The sequence below is a fragment of the Zonotrichia leucophrys genome, chromosome 1 (assembly GCF_028769735.1).
Source record: "Zonotrichia leucophrys gambelii isolate GWCS_2022_RI chromosome 1, RI_Zleu_2.0, whole genome shotgun sequence".
NCBI lineage: Eukaryota > Metazoa > Chordata > Aves > Passeriformes > Passerellidae > Zonotrichia > Zonotrichia leucophrys.
Window position 1 is genome coordinate 50,390,519 of NC_088169.1, and position 23,920 is coordinate 50,414,438.

Consider the following 23,920-nt stretch of genomic DNA (forward strand, 5'->3'; position numbering starts at 1 on the left):
ACCTGAAGAAGTTCTTATAGTATTCTTGCACCATTATAAATAAAAGATGGAGATAACCTCATACTCCAAGTTTGCAGCCATATCACCATACTCCACTCAGAATGTTACCTGTGCATGATACAAATGATAATCCTGCTCTGAAGCAGCTCATCATTATTACAAGGAAATATCACAGATAGTAAGTCCCAAAACTTTTAAGGGGGTGGAAGGGAAAAAAACCCACCACATAAAAATCTTGCACAAAATGCATGCCTGTATAGAAATACCCAAAGTTGCAGTAGGAACAAGCAGCAAAATATAGCAAGGACAAATGCAAAGTTTATTCCACGTATGCTACAATTAGTCAAGATGTTAGGGAAGTATCAAAATTTGTACTATTAACATATGGCAACGGTTTTATTCTTACAATACATTGCAGTAGAGTTGCCTCACAGGAAAAGGCTTTTAAGCTGCAGACAGTGCAATTGCATTGAATCTTAATTCTTCTGGGTCACGTTCCATGAATTTCTTGCAAACTTCTATTGCATCCTAGGGGAAAAAAGTACAAAGAAAACCAAAATGAAAAACAATATAAATCATATTTGTTATTAAAAAGCAAACAAAACATAACTGAAAATGAAGATATGCTTTATCCAGACGAGGCCCAAAATGGATTTTTCCATAAAGGTTTCCTAAATAGTGTGACAAACCTAAATAAATGGTATTTCTGATGTGAGTTGCCATGACTCAAGATTACTTACAGTGCTCATATGGGCAGCCTAAAAGAAAAAGTTTTATGAAGGACCTTTAGCAATGATGATTTTTGTGACTGAATATTACTTTGTGCAGCAGATGTGTTGCTTTCCTGACTTTCTAAATGCATCTCTGAAGTTTGCCTTAACTAGTACTGCTGCCTTCAGAAATTTTTCCTTTGTTTCAAGATGAATCTAAGCTGGGTGGGGTGACTGAAAGATTTTAAGTAATTCCTTCATCTAGCTTTAGGGTGCAATCTGGAGAACACATGTTATCAGCAAAAACAGGAAAAAGACACATAAGGAATAAGGAAAGCTTTATCCAATTTCTTCCCCTGTCCAAGCAAGCACAAATTATTTGCAAACTTTATAGACATTAGTCTATGCTTCTAGACTACAAAATAATTTTCTATTTTGTTTGTTTTAGTTTCTCTGGTTTCTTCCTTTTGAAATACTAATCCAATCTGGATATCATAAAACTCAGATCTATGCATTGACTTCTCTCAACTTCAACTTTGCATCATTCTGTGAGGATGACAGTTTATCCTCCCAACTCAGTGTATCCCTTTCTAATTAGATTCTCAGCTCATGACACAAAGAAGCACCCAAAAGAAGCTGTGAAAGTAGAGAAGAATGATCATTAGCAAGGGTCAGAAAGGAAATCAGCTTCTGTCCAGCATGACACCTATCAAACTATAAACCAAAGGAAAGAGGATGAAAAATTGTAAGTTTTCAGTCTGCTAACTTCTTGTTAGTTGTACTAATTGAAAGGAACAGGAGTATATGAAAATCTAAGCACAGAAGATAAGTCAGTCTGATCTTGTAGTCAACCCTTATGATATTTACCTTACGATACTCTCTCATCCACAGCCACAATGTAAGTGTTGCAAAGTATCTCTTTTCAAACCTAATTTGGCCTCACCATCCCACTTACTCTATTCCTCATCCAACTACAAATATAGCTAGACTTGTATAGGTATTTTCATATATCTATTTTATAAACTTTGTAGAAACATAGCAAGAATTTCATATAGCACCATTTAAGGAGGTTCTGTATCCCTACCTCTAAAAAAGAGTCGTCGCTGGTTTCTCCATGGTTTATTGGAAATGGCTTGCGCCCATCTGTTGGAAGACAAAGTGGGATTGAATAACACATTTATAAAATTATAAAAGCTTTATTTTTTCCAGTTAAAACTATTTAAGCGGATCTTTTTGCTTTCCAAAATGCTATCACATTTTTCATAAAGTTCACACATGCAGCTAGATGTTCCCTGGTCTCTCCACTGCTGACTGCTTCTACCAGTATCATTATATACAGTCTACTGCTTTTAAAAAATAATCCAAGAAAAACAATGAAATATTTTTCAGTATTTAATTTGAAAACTTCAAAGCTGTAAGATGCTCTTGGTTTAGTGCTTGTATAGTACTTCAATTTTTCAAACAGAATAGAAAAATTTCAGCTACACTTGATGGATTTACACAGACAGACAGCTGAATGTCTGTGGTGTTTGACAGCTGTGATCAGGGACTCCACAAGAGACCAGAGTAGCAAACCCACCATTCTGAAGAGTCTGGCATCACTGAAAATGTTTCTGTCATTTAAAATAAATTAGCAAACGAAACCCAACAGCTCTAAATATTTAGTATTTTCACAGCGTTTAAACAGGATTGCTATGGGTATTTTTCTTATATGTTTTTTTTCCTTGCATTTCCAATAGAATAATGCTTGTCATTCTCAGCATTTAAAAAAGAATTTCATTCATATAAATATGCTTCAGGTTACTTGCAACGAGTTAACAGTATGAAAACTTATGTCAGGTTATCTGAAATATTTCTTTAAAAATACAAAACAAAATCCTTTTGGCTCTGTCTTCCCTGTAAAAGGCTTTTCCCTCCCCAAAGTTGCCACCAAAGTTGACAACACTTCCAAACTACATTTTCCATAACTAAAAATAGATTTGATGTTGAAAACCATTTGGATTTATATGAACAAGATGTTGTTCATTATTGTAACTACCAGGGCTGCAGATACAAGGCAAAACCCTCAGAAAATGCCAGGGAAACAGAACTGAATTCCCTGCACTGTTGCAAGTTTACCTTAATTCTGGGGCTTTTTTGAGTCCTTATTGGCAGAACAACATTTTAATTTCACGTGTCTATAAATAATGTGTTTTCTATGACAGAAACATCACGTATATTTAATATCCATGTGCTTCCTTAGCATTTTCTGCATGCCAAAGCCCACATGCTGCCCACACTGTCTGAAGCCAGTGAATCAATTAACAAACCTTCCATTTTACTACTTTTAAGTTGAGGGTTTTTTGCTTCCTTCCACTGGTACACAGAGAAGTTATTTTAAGAACAAAAGAAATAGTACTATTGACATTCCACTGTACAGCAGAGCTAAATGCCTCTTCTCCTTCTAATTTGTTATTTTTAGGAAAAATTCAAATGGGGCTTCTCTCACATCATACTTACAGAAATTGGGTAAACATGCTCATCACAGTATGTAGTCAGCTTTTCAAGCAGCATATATTCATGGACAATGAAAATGTATCACAGCACACAACCAAAAAAGTGAAAGTCATCCCTTATGCCTTGAAATCTAGAGCCATAAAATACTTATTGCATCCTACAGTACTTACTTTTTTGATCTAGTCCACTGACAGATAGACAGCATCATAAAATACAAAAATGTGTGCCTATTGGTTATGACTTATCCCTGCTAATACCCCTTAGGTCAACTTAATATTAACATAAGCACTTCTTATATATTGCTTATGCCCCATGCTGTGATTACTTATCACCTGTTAAGGGCATTGCTTAATTACATGCTGATTTTCAAAAGATGAAAGTCTGATCACCATAAAATACTGCAAAAATTATGTTAGGAAAGATCAGTGACTTGCAGTTTTTACATGCTGATCTGCTTGCTGGGTTTCTGAAGAGCCTGCTGGAAAACCTAGTTGCCCAGCAACATATTTAAGATTGGAGTCATTAGAGAATATCTGAGCAAAACTAAGTGCTACACAATCTGAACAGGAAAAAATAGCTGTATTTCAAAAAATAAGGACTACTGTTGCACAGTTAACTGTCTACTGACCACAAAAAGTAGAGGAAAAAATACCAGACTATTACAGACAAGTTGCAGTGTTAATATCTCTTAGTAACCTGACTACATAATTTGAGTTTAAACATTATCACTTATGCTGTGCTTATTAAGCACAGCTGCTTAATAATACCGCTAACATTTCTGAAGTGGCACACAGTTAATTTAATACTTCCACAAGCAGCTCAGGAACATAAACATAACAAATGTCCTGTGGAATTTTGAGTGTTTATCCATTTTTCTTGCTTCCTGTCCTTATAAATGCCCATAGAAGCTTGCATGCAGTCTAGTATTCTGTTCCATTTTATCTTAATAGGATGGAGTTAAGGGAAGAAAAACAATAAGACCCAAAAAAACCCCCCAAAAATCCTAATAAACAAACAAACTCCCCGCCTCCAAAAAAATCCCAAAAAACTAAGAAGAAGGCTGCAGTTGTTTGAAAGAAATCCCCAGACCCTAAGATGCAGCTGAAAAGAACCTAAGCCCAACATAACATCAAGAAATCTCTCTGAAACTCTGACAGTTAACAGCATCACTACTTGAATTTGTTTCTAAAAAATGGAGAGTGGATAAAAAGTGTTCTTACCCAATTCATAGAGATGACCACCTACATTAACTAATGCAATAAAGTGAAGATCTACTTTTTCATCTATACTTGGTGCCTGCAAGACAAAACAAGACAAAAAGAAATTGTGTTTATTGAACTCTTATTGCTATATGATGAATGAGCATGTATCATCATAATATAAAATACACCTGGACAAAAGAGATTACAATTGGGAAGCACATTCTGGATCTATACAGAATGGCAGAAGTCAAGTGAGGAACATTTTGCAATACAAAGGAATTGTCTGCAAAGCATGTATCAGTAAGAATCCATGCATTAAAGTACCTGGAAATACTTCTGATTATAGCTCCACATAAAAGTTCTATTTTTCATTACTGAATTAAAAGTAAAATCAGCTCTAATACATAAACATCAAAAATAGATTTTCATATAAATAACTAATCCTTCACTAATCTACCTCCCATAACAAAGTGATGCAGGACTCAACTCTGAAATGGTAATATTTCAGAACTGAAAATATTCACTGGTCAAAATAATTTTTTCTTCATAAGCCAACCCCAGTTAACCAGTTTCCTCTTCACAGGCAGTCAAAACAAACACATCTTAGGTGGGGAGGAAAGATAATAGCCAGAGGTGCCCAGACTGAATTTTGCAAGTGGCATCATACTCATTATACCCAGCAAGGAGTGAAGTGCAGTGACAGCACCAAGTGACACAACATAAAAAAATGGTTACAGTGAGTAAAGATCCACCTAGCCCAGTACTGTGCTGGCAACTACAGCAAGCAGCAAAAGCCTTTGCAGAAGTTTGTGGGCATCCAGAGCATGGTGCTCCACCAACACACGTTCCCAGCACCTGCTGAGCAGTGGTGTTGGAACCTGTGAGCCAGAAGATCATTCATCACTTCTGAGCCAAAAGCTCTATCACCACTGTTGTGTTTAATAGCAACTGATGGTGTTAATTCCTTATCAGTCTGTCCAGTCTGCATCTGAACACAATTTAAGATGATATTGTTTTGATCAAATGGGAAAAAGGACTTCAGGTTTTCTTAATTATCAAAAACCTGACTTGTGTGAAAATGTATTTCATGAATTTTCTTTCATCGTTTAATTACTGCTAGGCTTACATGAATTTTCTAAAAGACTCCAAAAATGTAAAAACTTGCTAAAAACAGATTAGAGTGTAAAATAAGTTGTAGAACCTCAAAGTCGTAGCATCTTCTAAAGACTGGGCTCAAAATTTCCTTTTTGATGATGGCCATGAAAAAATACTTTAAAAGATGATATAAATTGAAGAAATTTGGCAAACAACCAGAACAACAGAGTGAAGGACAAGAAGTCACCACAAGTCCTTCAAATACATTAAGAAGGCCAACAAATGCAGCACTGTGGAGGAAATGCCAACAGCTTACAGAAATTCTGTGCAGCAAGCTCAAAAATGGGAAAAAAAAGAAAAAGAAAACAAAATACCACACAACTTCCCTTCACTCTCATTTAAGATTTATTCCATGACCAGTTAGAAGTGTGAAAGGCACAAACACCCTGTTTCATCACTGTTTCAGAGAGCCTAGAATGGAGAAAATGCATTCTGGCCACTGAAGATGAGGCATCTGATATCAAAGGGGCAAGAGGATCTTTCCACCAGAAATTCAAGCTGTCTAAGTGAAATGGCCTTTGATAATTTTGTTTCACAGAAAGCCAAACAGAGCCAGGACTTAGCAAAACCAAACAGTCCCAAGAACTTGACTACTCCACTTGCAAACTTCAAAGTTTGCAAACTATGGAAACCACAAGTTTCCATAAAACCACACAAGACAGCAGGTAATGTCCAATTGTTGTTATTGCTACTGACCACCCAACTTTTTACAGACATCTAAACTGTAGTGCTACAAAAGTGTGCAGGCAGGCAAGGCTTGTAAAATCCCACACTGTCACCTAATTCCCTTCGTGGACATACCACTTCACAGCTGTTCACTTATCAATTAAACATATCAACTAAGAAATGTGGGTTTAAGAAATGTCATGGTTAGGGAGAAGACCACTGCCAGTTAGTGTCACTTTAGGAAGGAGGTGGCTTAACAATTTAGAGCCTACATTTAAACATACTTCTACCTGGGCTCAAGGTGACATGAAGCAAAAGGAGTACATCACTATTTCTGAGGACTTTGAGATGTTCAGGAATTGATTTTTACTTCATTTAGAAACAACGTATAGTTGCCCTTTTGACCATTTTGGGTGTTAAGTTCTTTGTCACATTCTAATAAACACCCTTTCTCTAGAGAGACACCATTGGCATGCTTGGAATGCTGAGGCTATATATAGAAAGAAGATGAATAAGTAAACCATCAAAAAAAGCATGATTGACTTTTCATAAAGTTTACTTAGAGACAGACTGCTATAGAATCCTGCTGAGTTTTTGTACAAGACTAATCTAAATAACATGCTTTCAGTGTGCTATTGCCATAAACCGTGAGAAATGCTGTGTTTTTACATTTTTGATTCCCCAATCCCAGAGAGAATGAAAGTGCCATGCCATTATTAAGTTTTCTACCATATGTTCTAGTGTATGCAGTCTCCTTCCATTAAGATTTCTTTCCATCTAATCTAGATAGCAGTAAAGTTGATTTTTATATGTCTTGAAAAAATAGGATTTCAATAATTTTTGACAGAAAAAATTTGCATAATCATAAGCACAACAAAACAATAAGATCTAAATAGTCACAGTGCCATAAAACTTTGTATCATAAAAATATGCTGCTCATAACTTAAGCAAACAAGTAACTGGATTAATCTTTCCCAATGTGATGAATCTGATTCAAAATCCCTCCACTCCTCCCCTCCTTAGGGAAAAAGCCCCCAACACATCCCTATGTGTGCAAGCACACTCAAACACATACAGACACCACATGAAAAGCCTAGTCAGGCCAATTTCCACTTCACTGGGAAGCCCTAAAAATTCTAACACTTGAACCAGAAGACTTTAAATTTCAAAGGAATGGAAAAAAGTGGGAATGTCAGCTCCAGGGATATGTCTTTTGTGGTCTCCTCAAAAAGCTACACCTTTGGCCAAGTTTTCAAGTTTCTAATAAAATGTCTATGTGAATGTTTAAAAGAACAAGGAGCATAGCTTTACGAAGTCTTCCTGCACATTCATCACGAAGTATTGCTTAGAACAGTTACAGAGGATTTTCTCCTGACTGCTCTTCTTGTCAAAGACCACAGTAACACAGACATCAATCAAATGTTCAGATCATCTGTTCCTCTAGATTCTTTCACTTAAAAGCCCAGTCAGTGTGCAAAAGGAAAAAAGCACATTTGAAGGACCACATGTGTGTATGAACCACAAGGAGAACAACATGGGAGTATAAATTATGCGACTGTCTAATTAGGATTTGGAACTGAGCTATGGGATTCAAGACTCATTTTTCAAGTCTTCTGAAGAGCTGTCATGCTGAGTACTGGAAATGTATACTTCTCTCCTATCCAGGAAAGACATAAAGAGGAAGACTACCAGCACCTTGAGTAGCTTACAAAACTTCTGTTATGGTTGCAATCATAGTAAGTTTTGGTAATTTGGGTCAGTAGACATAATTTTTCCAATTTACTTCTCCAAACTAAAAAAATGCTAAAAAAATAAAAACCAGAAGACTCAAAACTGATTTAAAGAAGAAAAATGTAAGTTCAGTGCTCGAAGTGATGATTCTGAGAACATCATCTCAAATGTAACTTTTTTCCAAGGAATTAAGGTAACATTCAATGACAATAACACAGAATATTTTCATGAATACTCAGTTGCACACACAAAAGAGACAGCCAAGGTTGTCTGCCCTCTAATTCTGGATACCACATTAAAAGTACTTAAATATCAGAGTCCCTGTTTTTCAGAGGATTTGACTGCCTTCTCTGCTAACCTGGACATTCAAATTGAATAATAAACAAGTGCTGACCTTTGTGAGAAATCAATTTGAATTGACTTGTCTCAGGTCAATACCCATTAGTTCATGCTATTGAAACAGAACCTCTACATTTCTTCCTCTAGCAGGAATCAAATCTATAATTAAAACTGCATTTCCCAAAGTATTTACATTATAAATGATAACCCTTCCTATGCCTTCTTGTACTAAGAAATTCCTTTAGTTTTACCTCTCACCAGTGCATGCTGCCCTCTCCTCATGAACTAAACCAGTCTTTCTAGTTGTTGCACTAACCTTCAGAAACTCAACGGTACACGCCACATCACTGTTTGCCCAATCATGTCAGCCTGTCTAATAAAGTATATTTCATCACCTGCACAGTTTCTCTTGCAATGCACTTAGACCATTATCCCAAGCTAAAAGTTGGTGTTCAACTTTCATGCATTTTAAATCTTTGATCTTCAAATGTTGCTAAGTCAAGACATAACTGTTTGTCAAATTTCTGTGCAACTAGTTTCTTTTCCTAAGAACTTCATTTCTGTGACAAACTTACAACTGAGAAAAACAATGATCTTGCTTTCATGGATCCACTGAACAAGCCTTACCATAGCCTGCTTAAAATGTATTTATGAAAGACTACATTATAAGAGCAGATTCAGTGTTACATGACAGTTTTCAGGCAATTTCTTCCAACTATATCTTGTATTTTTATTATTCCCTTACGCTTGCTTTTGAAAGGAGAAGCAAAGCAAGAAACCTCACAAACCAGTGTAGTAGAATGCTTTGCAATACAGGTAGTGACTGGGAAAGGAAAAAGTCACTTGGTGTTAAGTCAAGAAACTGGCATCAGGAGTCTGTTAAGTTATGGAAGAGTACTGAAGACTGATAGGGAAGAGACAGTTTTGCAGAACCTTCAAGAATAAAAAAATTCAGATACATCCACTTGAAAGATCATGACAAAAGCATCTACAGTTTTAAGAGAAGAAAAAACCTTAGAGGTTTATCTACACCAGATATTGCAAGAAGCCAAAGGAAAACAGATCCAAAAAAGAAGACAACTAGGTATGGTTTATATTCAGTAAATTCTGAAGTAAAATGGAAAAAGTGATGCAATTGCTGTTGAATAGATCAGACATCTGTAACTTCTGTTTTGCAGCATGGGATGTGTTTGGGCAAATACACTGTGTAGGACTGTGAAAGGCATTTGGGTCTCAGTTAAAGTACTGCAACTAAAACAAAGACTGGAATGATGGTCACAAGTTTTCAGTAAGACTGTTTCTGGCTTTTTCTCACAAAACAGTGACATCTCTATTCATGCTCAATATACTGCAGTGAGTTTGTCATATAAAAGGCAGCAAAACCTAAGGCAAACAGAAACACTAAAAGAACAGATGATCTGGAAGAGAAAGTGACGAGGAGGGAAAGTCAACATTACTAAACAATCATGCTGTTAGCTTATCTTAAAAATTTGCCACATCTACTGCAACTTATCAGATTTGTACAGAACACTTCAGGACAGTATTTTCAATTTCCCCCCAACTCCCTAATATATGTTCTTAACTCATCTAGAGACCTACTCTAAAAGGATGTATTGGGTCTGGCAGAGATGGGGCTCGTTTCCCCAGAGCAGCCCTCCCAGTGCTGAGCTTGGCACTGGGAGCTGGAAAGGGGCTGTGACACCCCAGGGCTGTGGCCACTGCTGAGCAGCGCTGGCCCTGCACCACTGCCCTCTCTCACATCTCACCCTCAGCAGCAGGAGAGGGGTGGGCAAAGCCCTGTGAGGGGACATGGCCAGGACAGGTGCCCAAACTGGCCAAAGGGATGTTTCTGTATCATATGAGGTCTGCTCAACAATGAAAGCTAAGAGAAAGGAGGAGGAAAAAGGGAAAAGGAACTAATAACATTAGTAATTGTGACAATTGTCTTCCTGGCCAACCACTACACACACTCAAGATTGGCTTCCCAGGAAGTGTCTGGACATCACCTGCTGATGGAAAGTACAGAATAAATCTTTTGTGTTCCCCTGCTTTCATGTGAAGCTTTTGCTTTACTAAACTGCCTTTATCTTGACATACAAGTTTTTTTCTCTTATTTTCTCCCCACCCTGGCCTGCAAAGGAGGGAAGTGACAGAGCAGCCTGATGGGCATCTGGTGTCCAGCCAAGGTCAACCACTACTGAAGTCAAGGAAAGTTTTCAACTAGGAAAACTGCTTTTATTTAAGGAGCCTAGAAAAAGCTTCTCAGCATCACAACTTTTGCTCTAGATTTTGAAACAATCTTCTTTCTGTTTGTCAATGTTTTAGTGGTAGAAATGTACTCAGAATTACAAGAAAGTTCAACTATATTTTAAACACAATATACAGGATGTTCCCACCCCTTTAAATTCAAGAGCATAGATTTCTTAATAAAAGCAATACTGAAGTGCTCATACAATTCTCATACAATGCCGGTCTCAAGCAATGCTGAGCAGTTCAGCCTCTTTTACAGCTAGGAGAATATCAGAGCTGTACTAATACTACTTGTTGACAGGACATTAATACCACCTTGTCATTCAAATTTTACAAAGCCAACAGAGACAGCTTTAATGCCAAAAATGCTGTCTGGTTTCTTCCATAATAAACTAATTTACAAAAAGGTGGTCCTAATTTTCTTGTAAGGCATGTTATACAAATGTGCAAAGATGAGAACAACATTTAGTTACCAATACATACCAGACTATATAGTATTTATCAGTATTCACTGATGAATCTTTTTGTATAGGCCTTGAAATTTTAATCTGTTGGATGAAGACAGGACATCGGGGGAATTAAGGTATAATATTTTAAAAGCTCTTAGAAGCAAGCTTCTGCTTTGCCAAATAGAGTTGTACTGAAAGCTAAACTAATTTCCTGAACATTTTTAAAGGAAATGTTCACTACTAGTGGATGAAGACTCGTTTTTAGACATTTTCTGAAGTTAACAAAACTCTCAGCTTGGTTTTCTGCTATAATGACAACAGATTATGCTGTAATGTCTTAGATAAGTCATCGCTTATTTACTGCTGAAGTAAACTCATGTTCAATTAATGCTTTTGTTCTAGGCAGGCACACTCAAGCTCAAGTCTCCTTCAAGAAGTTTTCTTAACAACAAGCACAGAAAAGTCAAATTCAAACATGATCCCAGTTTCAAATTACAGAAACATGACAGAATTTTCCAAGGTTTGCTAAACAATAAAATCCCCAGGTAAAATGTCAGATGTTGTCAATGTCAGCAAAACAAATGAGGGTAAGAAGCATGAGTTGGGAAAAATTTAAGTCAGTACTTAACTTCACAACTCCTCAGATCCCAAAATGTTTAACTAGCTCCAAATGATAACATCAAGAATGGTCCATAGTTCTGAATATTACATGAGAGCTAGATACTTAATAAAAGCAATTACTATTTGCATGAAGAGAAAAGAGTCTGGGAAAAGGCCTCATCTTGAAATATTTATCAGGATGAAAATAAAAAAGCTATAAAGAAGTGGAAGCATTTGACACTAATTTTTAATAGCAGTAAAACATTAAGGGTTTCCACATGTGCAAAGGCACATCTGAATGAAAAAGAAAATTATTTGAACCACAGCTAGAGTAGTTATTTCACCTCTGTAAAAAACCCACCTATCTCAAAGATGAATTCCCAGGAACACAGGTGAAATGTGATCAGTATCAAAGAATGATAAAAACAAAATCAATGTCCCAATTCTGCATTTAAGAGCATTAACTTCTACACACCAAGATTTATTTTTCTATTCATATATGCATTAGAAGTGTGATCACTCCTTAAATGCAGGATGAAATAGCACTAAAAGACTCCTTCAGTTTGGTGTTTCTGCTGGTGGCCATCAGGCCATTTAGAAACATTGGCTACTCTGTACATATAATTTTTTTTCCAGATTTTCAAGATACATTTGTGATCGGTGAGTGAAGGAGGAAAAAAGTTTTCATTTCATGACAAGCTTTTCTTATTGGAACATCTTCCCTTTCAACTGCAATGTTTGAGTACAAACTATATGAAGAAACAAGACGTCAAGTGAGAAAGTACCCAGCCCCTTGGGATTAAAGGAAATATTTTATCATTATTGAAATACTCAGGGACCATTAACCAAGAGTTAAGGAAAGAAAAGGAGACTAGGCTTAGGATATGAGAACTTAAAACCAGGTCTCAAACACAGAAGAAATAATACCACGTGGCAAAAAATTAGAAGCCCCTTGATTTAGCAGATCCAAATGAAAGATCATGAAGATGAGGTGAAAAGAAGAGGCTGGATGTGGAGCCTATGGCAAAAAAAAGTGCCAGTTCATGAAAGGTAAACTTCTTCTATGCTTTGAAAATGATTTAGCATATGTATGGAATCAAAAATACCTGGACAGCAAAGCGTGGAATGATGTACTTTTGCTGTCTGACATGGTGGAAAGGGAAAAAAACAAACCAGGAAGAAAGAAATCTTAGGAATGGTTGAGAAAAGACCCCAACAAAACATGATGCCTTGAAGACTGAAGCTACATGGCAGAAGGCCAGTGTGTCAGAGTAAGAAAAGACTGAAGATGGACTACACTTACAACAGAATGAAGCCCGACAGATGGAAGGCGTATCAAGGGCCGCCACCGGCGCAGACGGACTGACGGACTGGGAGCCTTTGCAGGACCTACATGATTACGTTTGGCCCAGGAGAGGGATGCTGAGTGACACAATGGTGAGGCCTTCGTTCTGCTGTGGCTAACCTGAGGCTGCGATGAGCATGGTGGTGAAGACAGCGAGGACGATGACGACTACATAAACATTAAAAAAGAACATACTTAGCCCACTGAAACCTGAAATAGCATCCCTGCAACTGCAGCAAACAGCAACTGCAGAAATGTCCACTATTGAGTATACTGTCCTTCAACTGCTAAAATCACACAGATAATAATCAAGAATGTGTTGAATGAAAAGACGAAAGAACACTGCAAATAAGCAAAGATATTGTTCAAACCTGAAGTTTACAGACAGATAAGCTAGAGGTTATTCACACCCAGGGAATTTGACAACATGAACACAAAATAACTGACTCATTCAAGAGACAGTGTTGGAAAGTGAGGAGGGAGGGGATTTAAGCATCATTTAATAGAAGAAATCATTAAGAAAGAGAAAGAACCAGTTTTGTCTACAGCTACAAGGGCTGTGAACAATAGCTCTTTGGCAATTTGGGATAGCAAGACTGCTGCTCTGGGATTTAAGGTGAATCAAGTAACTATGGCAACAGAACCCAGAGTCTTTCTTTACTGTTTCATGTCTAACATAAAAGGAAAGCAAAGGAAAAGGGAAGCTTACCGTGGTGAGGTATGCAACTTCCTAAGTTTTTCACCTATTCTTCTAAAATAGCAGGCCAGTGGCAGTACTGCCATTAACACTCAGGATCCCTTTAGTATCCGTGGAAGCAGTGGGACTATGTTAAACCATTCAAATTGTTACTATTAGAAGAAAGACCATAGAAGTATTAAAAATGACTCTCAGCTCCAACTGACAAAGTTATAGTAAATATATTAAGACCAGAAAGGACCATTGTGATGATTTAGTTTTGATCTTCTGTCCCACACAGGCCACAGGACCAAACAAGTTCAAGTTTTGCATGGATCAGAGCATACTCATAAAACAAAAACAAACATTCAAGCTTAACAATTTTTTAACTACTGAAAAAAATCAGAACAAATAAAAAATTCAATCAGTCCTGTCTATAGCTACATAGAGACAATAAGCAGCATATTCATACAGTTTACTAAAATTCATAATAAATGAAAATGCAACCTTCTTAGTCCTGTTCAGTGATGACATAACATGAACAATAGATTACATCATTCATCTAACCATGATGCCAAACCAGGAGCTCATCTTTAACATTTCATCCACTATTATCTTGGAATATATAAAAATCCCCAGTGTTATCTAGAGCCTCTCAGAGAACCCCTTGCCTTCTGTCAAGAAATGAATTTAATCTTTTGTGCTAATTACACAGCTTTTATTTGGCCTCAGAAAAACACTCCTTTGTTTGAAGCTAATCTAAAGGGCGATCCAGATTGCCCTGTGTTGATGTCTTGTGCTTTAATATCTGCTGATCTTTTTCCACTGCCTGTAAGCTTTGAGGTGTATTTTAGTAACAGAATCATGGTTTGGATAACAGAATCATGGTTTGGATTAGAAGGGCCCACCTTAAAGATCATCTAGTTACAACTCCCACGTGGGCAGGGACACCTTCCATTACACCAGGTTGCTCAGAGCCCCACCCAAATCAGTCTTGGACACCTCCAGGCATGAGTCATCCACAACTTCTCTGGGCAACCTCTTCCATTGCCTCACTACCCTCACAGTAAGGAATTTCTTCCTAATGTCCAATCTAAGCCCATTGTCTTTAAGTTTGAAGCCATTGCCCTTAGTCCTGTCAGGACAAGCCCTTGCATACTCTCTCTCCTCAGGAGCTGCAACCTGGTCACCCTGCTACTGCCTTCCATGTCACTGGCAGACTACTGGATAGTACAGGTCTTAGAACCAGTCTCTGCAGAGACCCACAAGCTAACACACTCACTCATCACTGACACCCCACTTATCTGCCCTGAGACCTGCCAAGTTAGGGCAGGCAGAATAGAAACTGCAGTTCCTTAAGGTATGTCCCAAATGGTGCATTCAATGGAATGACTCCAGTAGGGGCTGAGAAAACCCAAGCATTAGATAGCTTCTCTGAAAAAAAAATAATTTTCACTCTTATTAGTCAAAATAAGTCACTGTAATGCCAGTTAAAACTATTTACTTTCTTTGCATTATTTATTATTTTTGAAGCAACTAATGTTAGTTCTCTTTTTTTTTTTCCTATTAAGAGAGGGACAATGAATTGGTTCTTTCTGCTCCCATATTGCTGACCTTAAAGAAGGAAGATAGGGTTAAGGATTTTTCATGAAGAGCAAGCATCAAGTAGAAACTGTAAAGCTCAAAGACATGGAACTTTACCAAATCTCATAAACTGTCCAGAGAACACAATTTTCCACAGGGTTGTCACAGTTTGGTTTTTTCCTTTAATTTCAAGCATTCTGATCCACCTACATCTCAGCAGCTCCTAATAAAAGAGGAGAAAACTAGAAAACCTCCAATCCAAAAATGGAACTACATGAATAAAAAGGAATTCAGCAATGTCAATACTTCTACAAGACAAAAAGTCTTACAATAGCTTAATGGCTATTACAGTTTACCTGTACTACTGACTGGGGTTTTTTCATATGCTTCACCTGAAGAACTGATCTAAAATGAGACATTTTATGTTTACATAATGTATCAGATGGCTTTAGAAATGATCTGTTATCAGCTTGCTTAAGGAAATTTTAAAAGATGACTGATAAAAGACTGCTTCTAGAATTCCTCATAGTCCACAGACCTTCCAATGCAGGAACCTGTGAGATTAGAACCTGCTGTCAGGCCGAAGTTTAAGAGCTTTGCTGACCAGACAGTTTATGATAAAAGGCAAGAGACACTTTTATGTTTTACAATTTTGTAAGGTGCTGCCATCATAACAGACAGGATTGATAAGTCTTCCAAGAATCTGAATTGTAGTATCTTTTTAGTGAGAAACAGTTAAAAAATTGACTGGAAGTTGTTAAACTGTATACTTTTGCTCTGAAAAAAAATTCTACTTTTTAAGGACCCCTGTATAATTACTGTGAAATTGTTAATAAGATTTTGAACAATACCAAATTTAAGAGTTGTTCAACAGTAGAGGGAGAGCCACAATATTGAAATATTTTCTTTAGAGAGCCTTGTTTTAATTTTGCTACCATTTTTCCCACAAGTCTATACTTCTACCATTCTTTTACATTGTACTTCTTTGTTTTCTGTCCAATATTGCTAAAATAATGAGAAAATATTAAAAATACCCCTTGCCTGAATGTAATGAGACCAAGAAATACTTTAACTTTTCAAAACTGAATTTACACCATAGAATACTATTTAGGCAAAGTAATATTTTACTATTTCTAATTAGTATTTGTCCTGATTTTTACTTCCATTCATTGAATCTTTTTATCCTTTATTTCCTGTACTAGTGGGTCCCCTAGTGAGATCAACAAGAGAACGAGAAACTTCCCCTCTCTTAAAAATATACTTTTGCATCTGTATGAGTAGAATTTCAGCAGACAATATGTAGGAATTCTGGAAAAGCAAACTTAATACTGGATTAACAAACTAATTAACAAGGCTGTAATAACCAGAAAATTCTATGCATGGTTTTAATAATGAGCACAAATTAAGCTATGTGAAGTGAGGTTGTTTTAAAATAAATATTAAAATTAAATTAGAATTATGTGCTAATATTACTATGAAATTAATGTTAAATATACATCTCCAAAAAAAGAATGGTAATTCATACATTTCACATTTAATTTAAAATATGGAAGACAAATCCTAACTTGAAACACCCTATTCAAATAAAATTTATTAACAGCTAGAAACTGCAGAAAAGCGAGAACTAGTCTGACTTCACAAGAAGAAAAGATCACAGGAGCATATTCCTGTGCTGAAAATTATAATAGGTCAAACATCTGAAGTGGTAAAACAAAAGTCCTGAAAGAGAATTCAATGTTATTGTCATATAAACCAGTAAGCACATAAAGTTTATTATCTGAAATGCACAAAAATACATTATAAAGAAGTTAAAAGCTTCATGGAGTAGGTCCAGAAAATGTTCAGGCAATTACCATCTGCCCAAATCCAAAATTCACTCCTATATATACCTAGTACTAAAATCTAAGATCTAAAAGGAATCACATACAAAGTTTGCCAGGCACCAAGAGCTGTGCTTCTGCACATACCTAAAAGTGCCTAAGTTTGATAGTGCTGCAGAGATCGTGGCTTGGTTCATACCCAAATCTGTCAGGTTCTAGAAACAGGGATCTGTTTGCTCATCTTGTTTGTGGAACCCAATCCAGCAAATTATTTCAGTCCATGTGTAATGCACTGAGGACGTGACAGGACAAAGCAGTACCTAGTATTGCATGACCATTTCTAAACAGAAATACATATTATTGATTAACTTGCTAGTGGCCACAAAAATTCATCTATCTGGAAACTCAGGTCTAGAGCATCCTTGCAGTGAGAAGTTCAAGCCCATGCTACCTTCCTCTTTGGAAGCTTCCCTGCCTATCAGCTCACAGCCTGTGCTGGGACAGAGGTTTTTCTTTTTTTCTCCATTCTGAGGTTGCGTCACTGCGTAGAAAGAAACGCCAGCTGCACTGGGACAGAGATAAAAAGAGCTTTAACTACATAACATGTCTGGCAACTTGGGAAACAGAAGGAGGTAGCATACTTTCAGTCCTGGTCATTGTTTCATAGGCCCAAGCCTGGGATCAGAGGCCCTGGCACATGTTCTGCATCTGCCCAGATGCATTGTTCCATAAGCATGCAGGGACTCCTCCCAACATGCTGCTCATTACACAGTTCCCATAGAGTAATCCCTGGAGCAGAGGTGGGAGAAGGTTGAAGCAACAATAAAATGTACAACTTTTCCAGCCAGGTGGGCAATATAAGGGTTATTACAGCTTTAGGATTATTCTCAGAGAGGGTGTATTTAGTATCTATCAATCACTTTTCCCCACCACCTTTTGCAGCTTTGTTTTTCTTAAATAATTGCTCATTACTGAATTAAACACAGTATTTTAAAGGGTCTGTATAACAGTTAAAAGCAAGTGTTCTTCTTCCTTAGTCATTACCATTACTGGGGTTTTTAACAAGCATATTAAATCTATGTATCACACTGTCTGGAAAAACCCTCTTCCTCCTCTTTCCTTCACAAGGGTTTTAAATTTCTCAACAGCATTTCAAGCCTTTGTCGGTGGTGGTGGTGGTGAAACCTTGAGAGACATTAAGTTCCTTCAAGTTTTTATAAAAAGATAAGCAGCCAGACAGAGGAGAGGGATCTGACAAAGGAAGAATTCCACAGAGGCAGAAGATGCTTCATGAGCTCATCTCCAACATTACAGAATTCACATGAACTAGAGATGTGTGCATTTCGATCGCAAGAAAAGCTTGTTCCAAACTAGATATTCCTTACATGCAACAAAAACCTGACCAACATGCAAATTCTTAGAAAGTTAAGATTCAGAAACTCCAGTCCTCACAGATCTACTCATTTTCCAACATTACAATTATCAACACCAATATTATTGAGACTGAGATTACAGACCAAACTGGGCTACATCTGCTAGCAGATCAACATCTGAGCCAGTCATTTTAGTTAGTCCTTCTGCAGCCAGTAAAAAAATATTTACAGTATTCTCCATGTAAGTTTAACCCATGTTTAAGAATGTTCAATATCCCAAGAGTATTACTTTGCTAGACATACATGTAAAGACAAGAAAAATGGTGAGATTAGAGCACCCCAAAAAAATCTTTCCAAAATTAGAGGTCATCTATCTCTCCCTGAAGACTTAAAGTTCTATGGTCTATGTTAGGCAAAAGTCAAGCTAGATTATCACAATGGTGACTTCTGTGATCAAAAAAAAGTGTAATCACAAAAAAAAAAGAAGAAAATTTCAAAGGTTAGGGAGCTCTGCAAAAGCTAAATGACTAGATTTTTTTTTTTTTTCAAATATTTTTTCCCCTCACAAGATTTTTTCCTGAAATAAATTGAACAGCATTGTTGCACGCCAAATACTGTATTTTTGGAGTGCTTCCCCCAGCAAAGTCAGTTGATGCAACATCAATTCTGAGTGGTTTTAGCCCACTGTCTCACTTCAGCCATATTGGTAAAATGTTGCAAGTCTTAAGAATTGTAAACTCTTTTCATTTTCTCCTTCCAAATTAGTGGTATGACAAAGGAAAAAAAAACAATAGGAGAGAGCCAAATAATTTTCTCTTCTGCCTAAGAGCAAGAGGCTGACTGTGAGCTCAGCCATCACCTGTCACACTTGGCTATACCCTGCTGCTTGCTGTCTCTTACAGATAGTGCAAGAACAGCATGGGAAGCATTATGGAGCGGAGAGATGCAAAAAACCAAACAAAATTAAAAAAACAAACAAACAAACTTATGGCAGTTGATTGGTAGAGATGTTGGATGCAAAACTGTAGAAATATTTTTTCACTTGTGTTTTTATTTCTTATAAACTTGTTATTTAAATCTGTGGGTGGCTTTATGGGTGCGAATATCCTCTATAGTTATGTCTCATCCTAGGAATCAGAACTCCTTCATGCAGATTTTATGGTTAAGCACAGGATGCAGAATAACAGTTCTACTGTATTAATACCTTTTTAGCAATTTGCTCAGTACAGAAATCAGATTAAGACATGTCTCAAACACTAACACGTTAGGTAACACGGCAATGCAATGAGTCACACACTAACCAAGCACAATTTCTAAAACATTTCACATGATTCCAGTAAGCTCTTTTTCACACTTTTACTTTGTAGACTCTAAAAGAAAAAAAAAGGCCATAGCTAAAATTTTTAGGAACTTCACCACCTTTACAGGAGAGATTATATGCTTGTTCTCTAATGCTAAGCTAAAAATCATGTATGAAACAGTTCCATCATTGATTTTATATTCTCTCAAGATGCAAATGTTTCTTTAGAGGACTATGGATTGTTCAGAAGAAACATCAAGGAATATGGGTGATTTAAGAAAAAAATCCCACCATATGCTCTTGGCAGGAGCAAAAGGGAAGCTCTTTATGTTTCTTCTCTAACAATAAATTGTAATGCCCCAGGGGACCAGAGATCTTAGAAAGTTCAAGTTTTATAGCAGTTGGGAACAGAGTGCATTGATTCTGCTTAGCTCTTGCCAATGTTAACGACTGTTACTGTGATCAAAGTCTAACTTTGTGCATTCCAAGCAAGATTATAGTTCTCCAGGCACATGAAACAAGTTTACAGACTACAGTTTGCAGTTATGTTTTGAGTTAAAGAAGAAATCAAGCTGTGGTAGTGTTTTTAGAGGCTGCCAACTTCAATCTGTGTTAAAAATATTCCTGATCAAATTTGTGAACAAAAGAGTATCTAAATAAACACATTGATGTGTGCCAGTATTTCAGCTTCTTGTGAACATCTGAGACATGATCTTTTTTGTGATTTTTGACTCTCTCAGTATAAACACCAGTTTTGATTTTCAAAGGCTGATTTTTTAATCAATATTTTTGATAAGAGTCTAATGAGGTGCAAGAATGTTGTTTCCATTTGAAGTAGCAGCTCAGATGCTGCACCTCAGTCCATTCAAGTCTGAGCCTCATTTCACTAGAACATAAAGTTCTAGTAGCCAAAGCTGTCAGTTGGGAGATAGATGTACAAAGTGTACTAAAATAACCTAAATGGGAGGAGTTACAGAACAAAGGCAGTGCCCTCCCTTAGTAGTTGATATATTTTATTCTGCAGTTCTGTTTTCTTCTATCTTTCTCTTCTTAACAACTAATCTTGAACACTGTAGGTAGACTTTGTTTAGATGGACATTCTCATCAGCCTCAAAGGAAGAGGAAAGAAAATACATGAATGTCAGAGCTCTTAATTTTCTCCTAAGAATTTAGGTCGTGAACAAAATCAAAAGCTCTTATTATTCTCTAGCCAATATCCAACACAGTTCTTACTACTCTCTAACCAATATCCAGCATAGGCATTTCAAGTGGCCATATCACTTGTGTTTATTTGCTTGATTGAAATATCATTTTGAGCCATGCTGTAATAACACTTAAACAAGTAAACTTCCCAAAGACCACAGATCACATTCTGCTAAGCAGCAATGCATAAACGCTGCTGAAACTCCCCTGTCCAAAATAACTTCTACCTCCATCACAAAAGTGGTTCCATATGCCACAAGGACCACATAACATAACAAAAAGTTCACTCCATCACTTCTACTTTACATCAAAAAGTGATATGGAGAGCCACTGGCAGCAGTTGGTGATACCTTATGTTACACAAAGAGCCTGCCAATCACTTAACAGCACAATTATTGGAGTATTTGCTGTTCACAAAAGCTGATCTAAGTCTAGTCTGTTAAACTTCCTCCTGTCTTTCCAGGATGTGCCTGTAACCCCTCTGTGCCAGCATTAGCTCCCACAAGGCTACAGGATCAGCTGTTTCAGGAAGCTGTTTGGGAAGCCCGTGAAGACACTGTAGGAAACCTGCCAATCTAGAATGATTTTTACAGCCACAGATACACACAGCTGGCTAAAACTTCAGATAGCATTACCAAAATAGCATTTGAACAGGAGTTAAGCATGTCAAACCTTGAGAAATGCAGAAATTGAATACAAATTATTCTCTGGATCTAATTCCTTGCCTAAAGGCCAATTAATATTCTTAAAATATTTCTGTGGCATAGTTTGCCATTTTCCACGCTGCAGTATTAAGCTGTAATGAAGCACAGTTGCAAAATTACTGGATACAGATACCAGTAATATGAGAGCAGAACAAAAGTATCTTCTACTCACATTATTATGTTCACATATTAAAAAGGTAAATGATTTCAAGAATCAGGTACTATTTTATACCTGGAAAAACTTCCCTGAAACATGTAATTGTCTAATTGAGCTAAACAATTTCTACTGGCTTATTTCTATACAAAGTGTGCCTTTGCATTTCCTCCTCTCCTACTCTCCCAGGCAGCTATAAAGTAACTTTATAATATTAATGGAAATGAGGGGTAGGATACAAAATAAGTTTCTTCCCCGATTCCAATTTCAAAATTTATTTACTCTGCAAAGACTCTAGACCTGGAAGTCACTCTCATTTAATAACGTTTTCCTGTTTTCAAAAAAATGTTCCCTATAGATTTTCTGCTCTGTTACTTGCAAATAGTTACTACAACTGGTTTGAAAGTAAGGATGAACTTCATCCTGATCATTGCTATAAATTGGTACTTTTCCTCCCTTAAATATTGCTACAACTTAGTTGTAATTGATCACTGTTGATTAGACAGCTAATGTAGATCCACAATCTGTCATTTTAATATTTTTGAAGGGTTGTGGTTTTTCAAAGGAGAGTGTGGTTTTGTTTTTGTAAAATGGTATCAGAGATGTTAAGGTGTGTGGCAGTACAGGGTTTCAAAGCGTATGAGCTGCTCAAGGAGGCATCAGAAGAACAAGAAGGTAAAAAACCCCAAATGCAAAACAAAAGGGAAAACTCAAAGATGGCTCAGCCAAAAGCAATAAAATAAGGATCAGCTTAAAAGTGTGTACAGTTGTGCAAAGAAACAGGTTCTATTTTCCACATCTTAAGACATCCTAGATATTGTAAATAGAAGTGCATGCTCAGCAGAAGACTCATGGAAGAATAAAGAGAATCTTGAATATCTGGCACCTATTCTACTCTCAACAATAGTTGCAATTCAGGAGCTGTCACACAGAAAAGAGTGCACTGGATCTATGAAGCTTTAAGGTAAAGACCTAGATTTTTTTTTTTTGGCAGCTTTGGATATGAAATACCTGTCATTTAAGAAGGTGTAAGCTTCATCATCATAAACTTCAACAGAAATACTGTTCCAGGAATCTTACATTAATTGCCCTCATTATGGTACTTGAACAGACAACCAGAATCAAACCATCCTTAAAGCCAACAAGACAATTCTTCTGTGGAACCATTCCCAGATCTTAGTACTTGCTACCAAAGTAATTTTAAACAGACCTACATTATTTACACAGACGTATCCATAAAAAGTTCCCATAAGACTGCATTAGCTATTTATTGTAGCCATAAAGCGAGACATGGAGCCACACAGCCCAGAAGTATTAACAGAACCTGGTCCAAAACATGGCCTAAAAGATTAAGTGCAAATTTACAACCCTTTTAATTAGCACACTTGAAATGAATTATCAAAATGAAAACTGCTTAACAGTTCTTGAAAGTTTAATCTCCTTGAAGGAAAAAAAAAAATCTCTGACTTTTAAGAAAAGTGGTTGTTTTTTTTTTAACTAAGCAAATTAATCACAGCTATCAAACCTGGGAAGCCTGCTAAAGCACCCAACAAGGCAGAACATTCTATAGTTTTTAGCTTCAATCCACTTGCTTATCAATTCATCCTCATGTTCAGCCAAATAGATCCCACGGTAATGATACATCCCACAAGCAAACTGATCACTGTAAATTCTAGCAGTCATCATCTGGAATCTAGAAGCCCATTACAAGTAATATCTTTCCTAGTGTGAGGGTATTTTCCCCCTGAGAAGAGCTCTTTAAAACATACAAAATTTAGGAGAAAAAAAATCTAATTACAGATTATACTAAAACAGAAACAAATCCTAACCACCAGACAGGATGACAAAATACAGAGATATTAGGAAGACAGCATTGCTTTATGCTATTACTTCTGACTTTTACCTCTAGCTAGACTTACTTTATTTTGAGGTTTGAAATACTTATGTACATGAAACAGAAAAAAGCAGAAAATGCATAAGCATATTGTAAAAACTAAGTTATCACAGAGATTATAAAAAAGTCTGTGAAGACATAGCAAGACTGTCAAGGGCAATCAACAAATAAAGACTTTACTTACAAGTATTAAAGATTGAATCCTCAAATATCTGAAACATCAGAACATAGAAAAAAAACCCCCAAACCTACCAAACAGAATTATCAGA

The 23,920-nt window shown here is 36.7% G+C and overlaps 1 protein-coding gene across 2 annotated transcripts in view; it reads right to left on the reverse strand.

Moving 5' to 3' along the window:
• Positions 1-300: 300 nt before the first annotated feature.
• Positions 301-23,920, reverse strand: part of UCHL3 (ubiquitin C-terminal hydrolase L3) — a 41,290-nt gene continuing 17,670 nt past the window's right edge. Inside the window, exons 7-10 of one of the 2 annotated variants that reach the window (XM_064713315.1) lie at positions 12,902-13,111; positions 4,427-4,502; positions 1,795-1,853; positions 301-528 (exon numbers count right to left, since the gene is read on the reverse strand). In XM_064713315.1, the coding sequence (XP_064569385.1) occupies positions 445-528; positions 1,795-1,853; positions 4,427-4,502; positions 12,902-13,111 (429 nt within the window). In that variant the 3' untranslated portion in view covers positions 301-444. The remainder of the gene's footprint in view (positions 529-1,794; positions 1,854-4,426; positions 4,503-12,901; positions 13,112-23,920) is intronic. The other variant, XM_064713325.1, reaches the window with a different exon arrangement.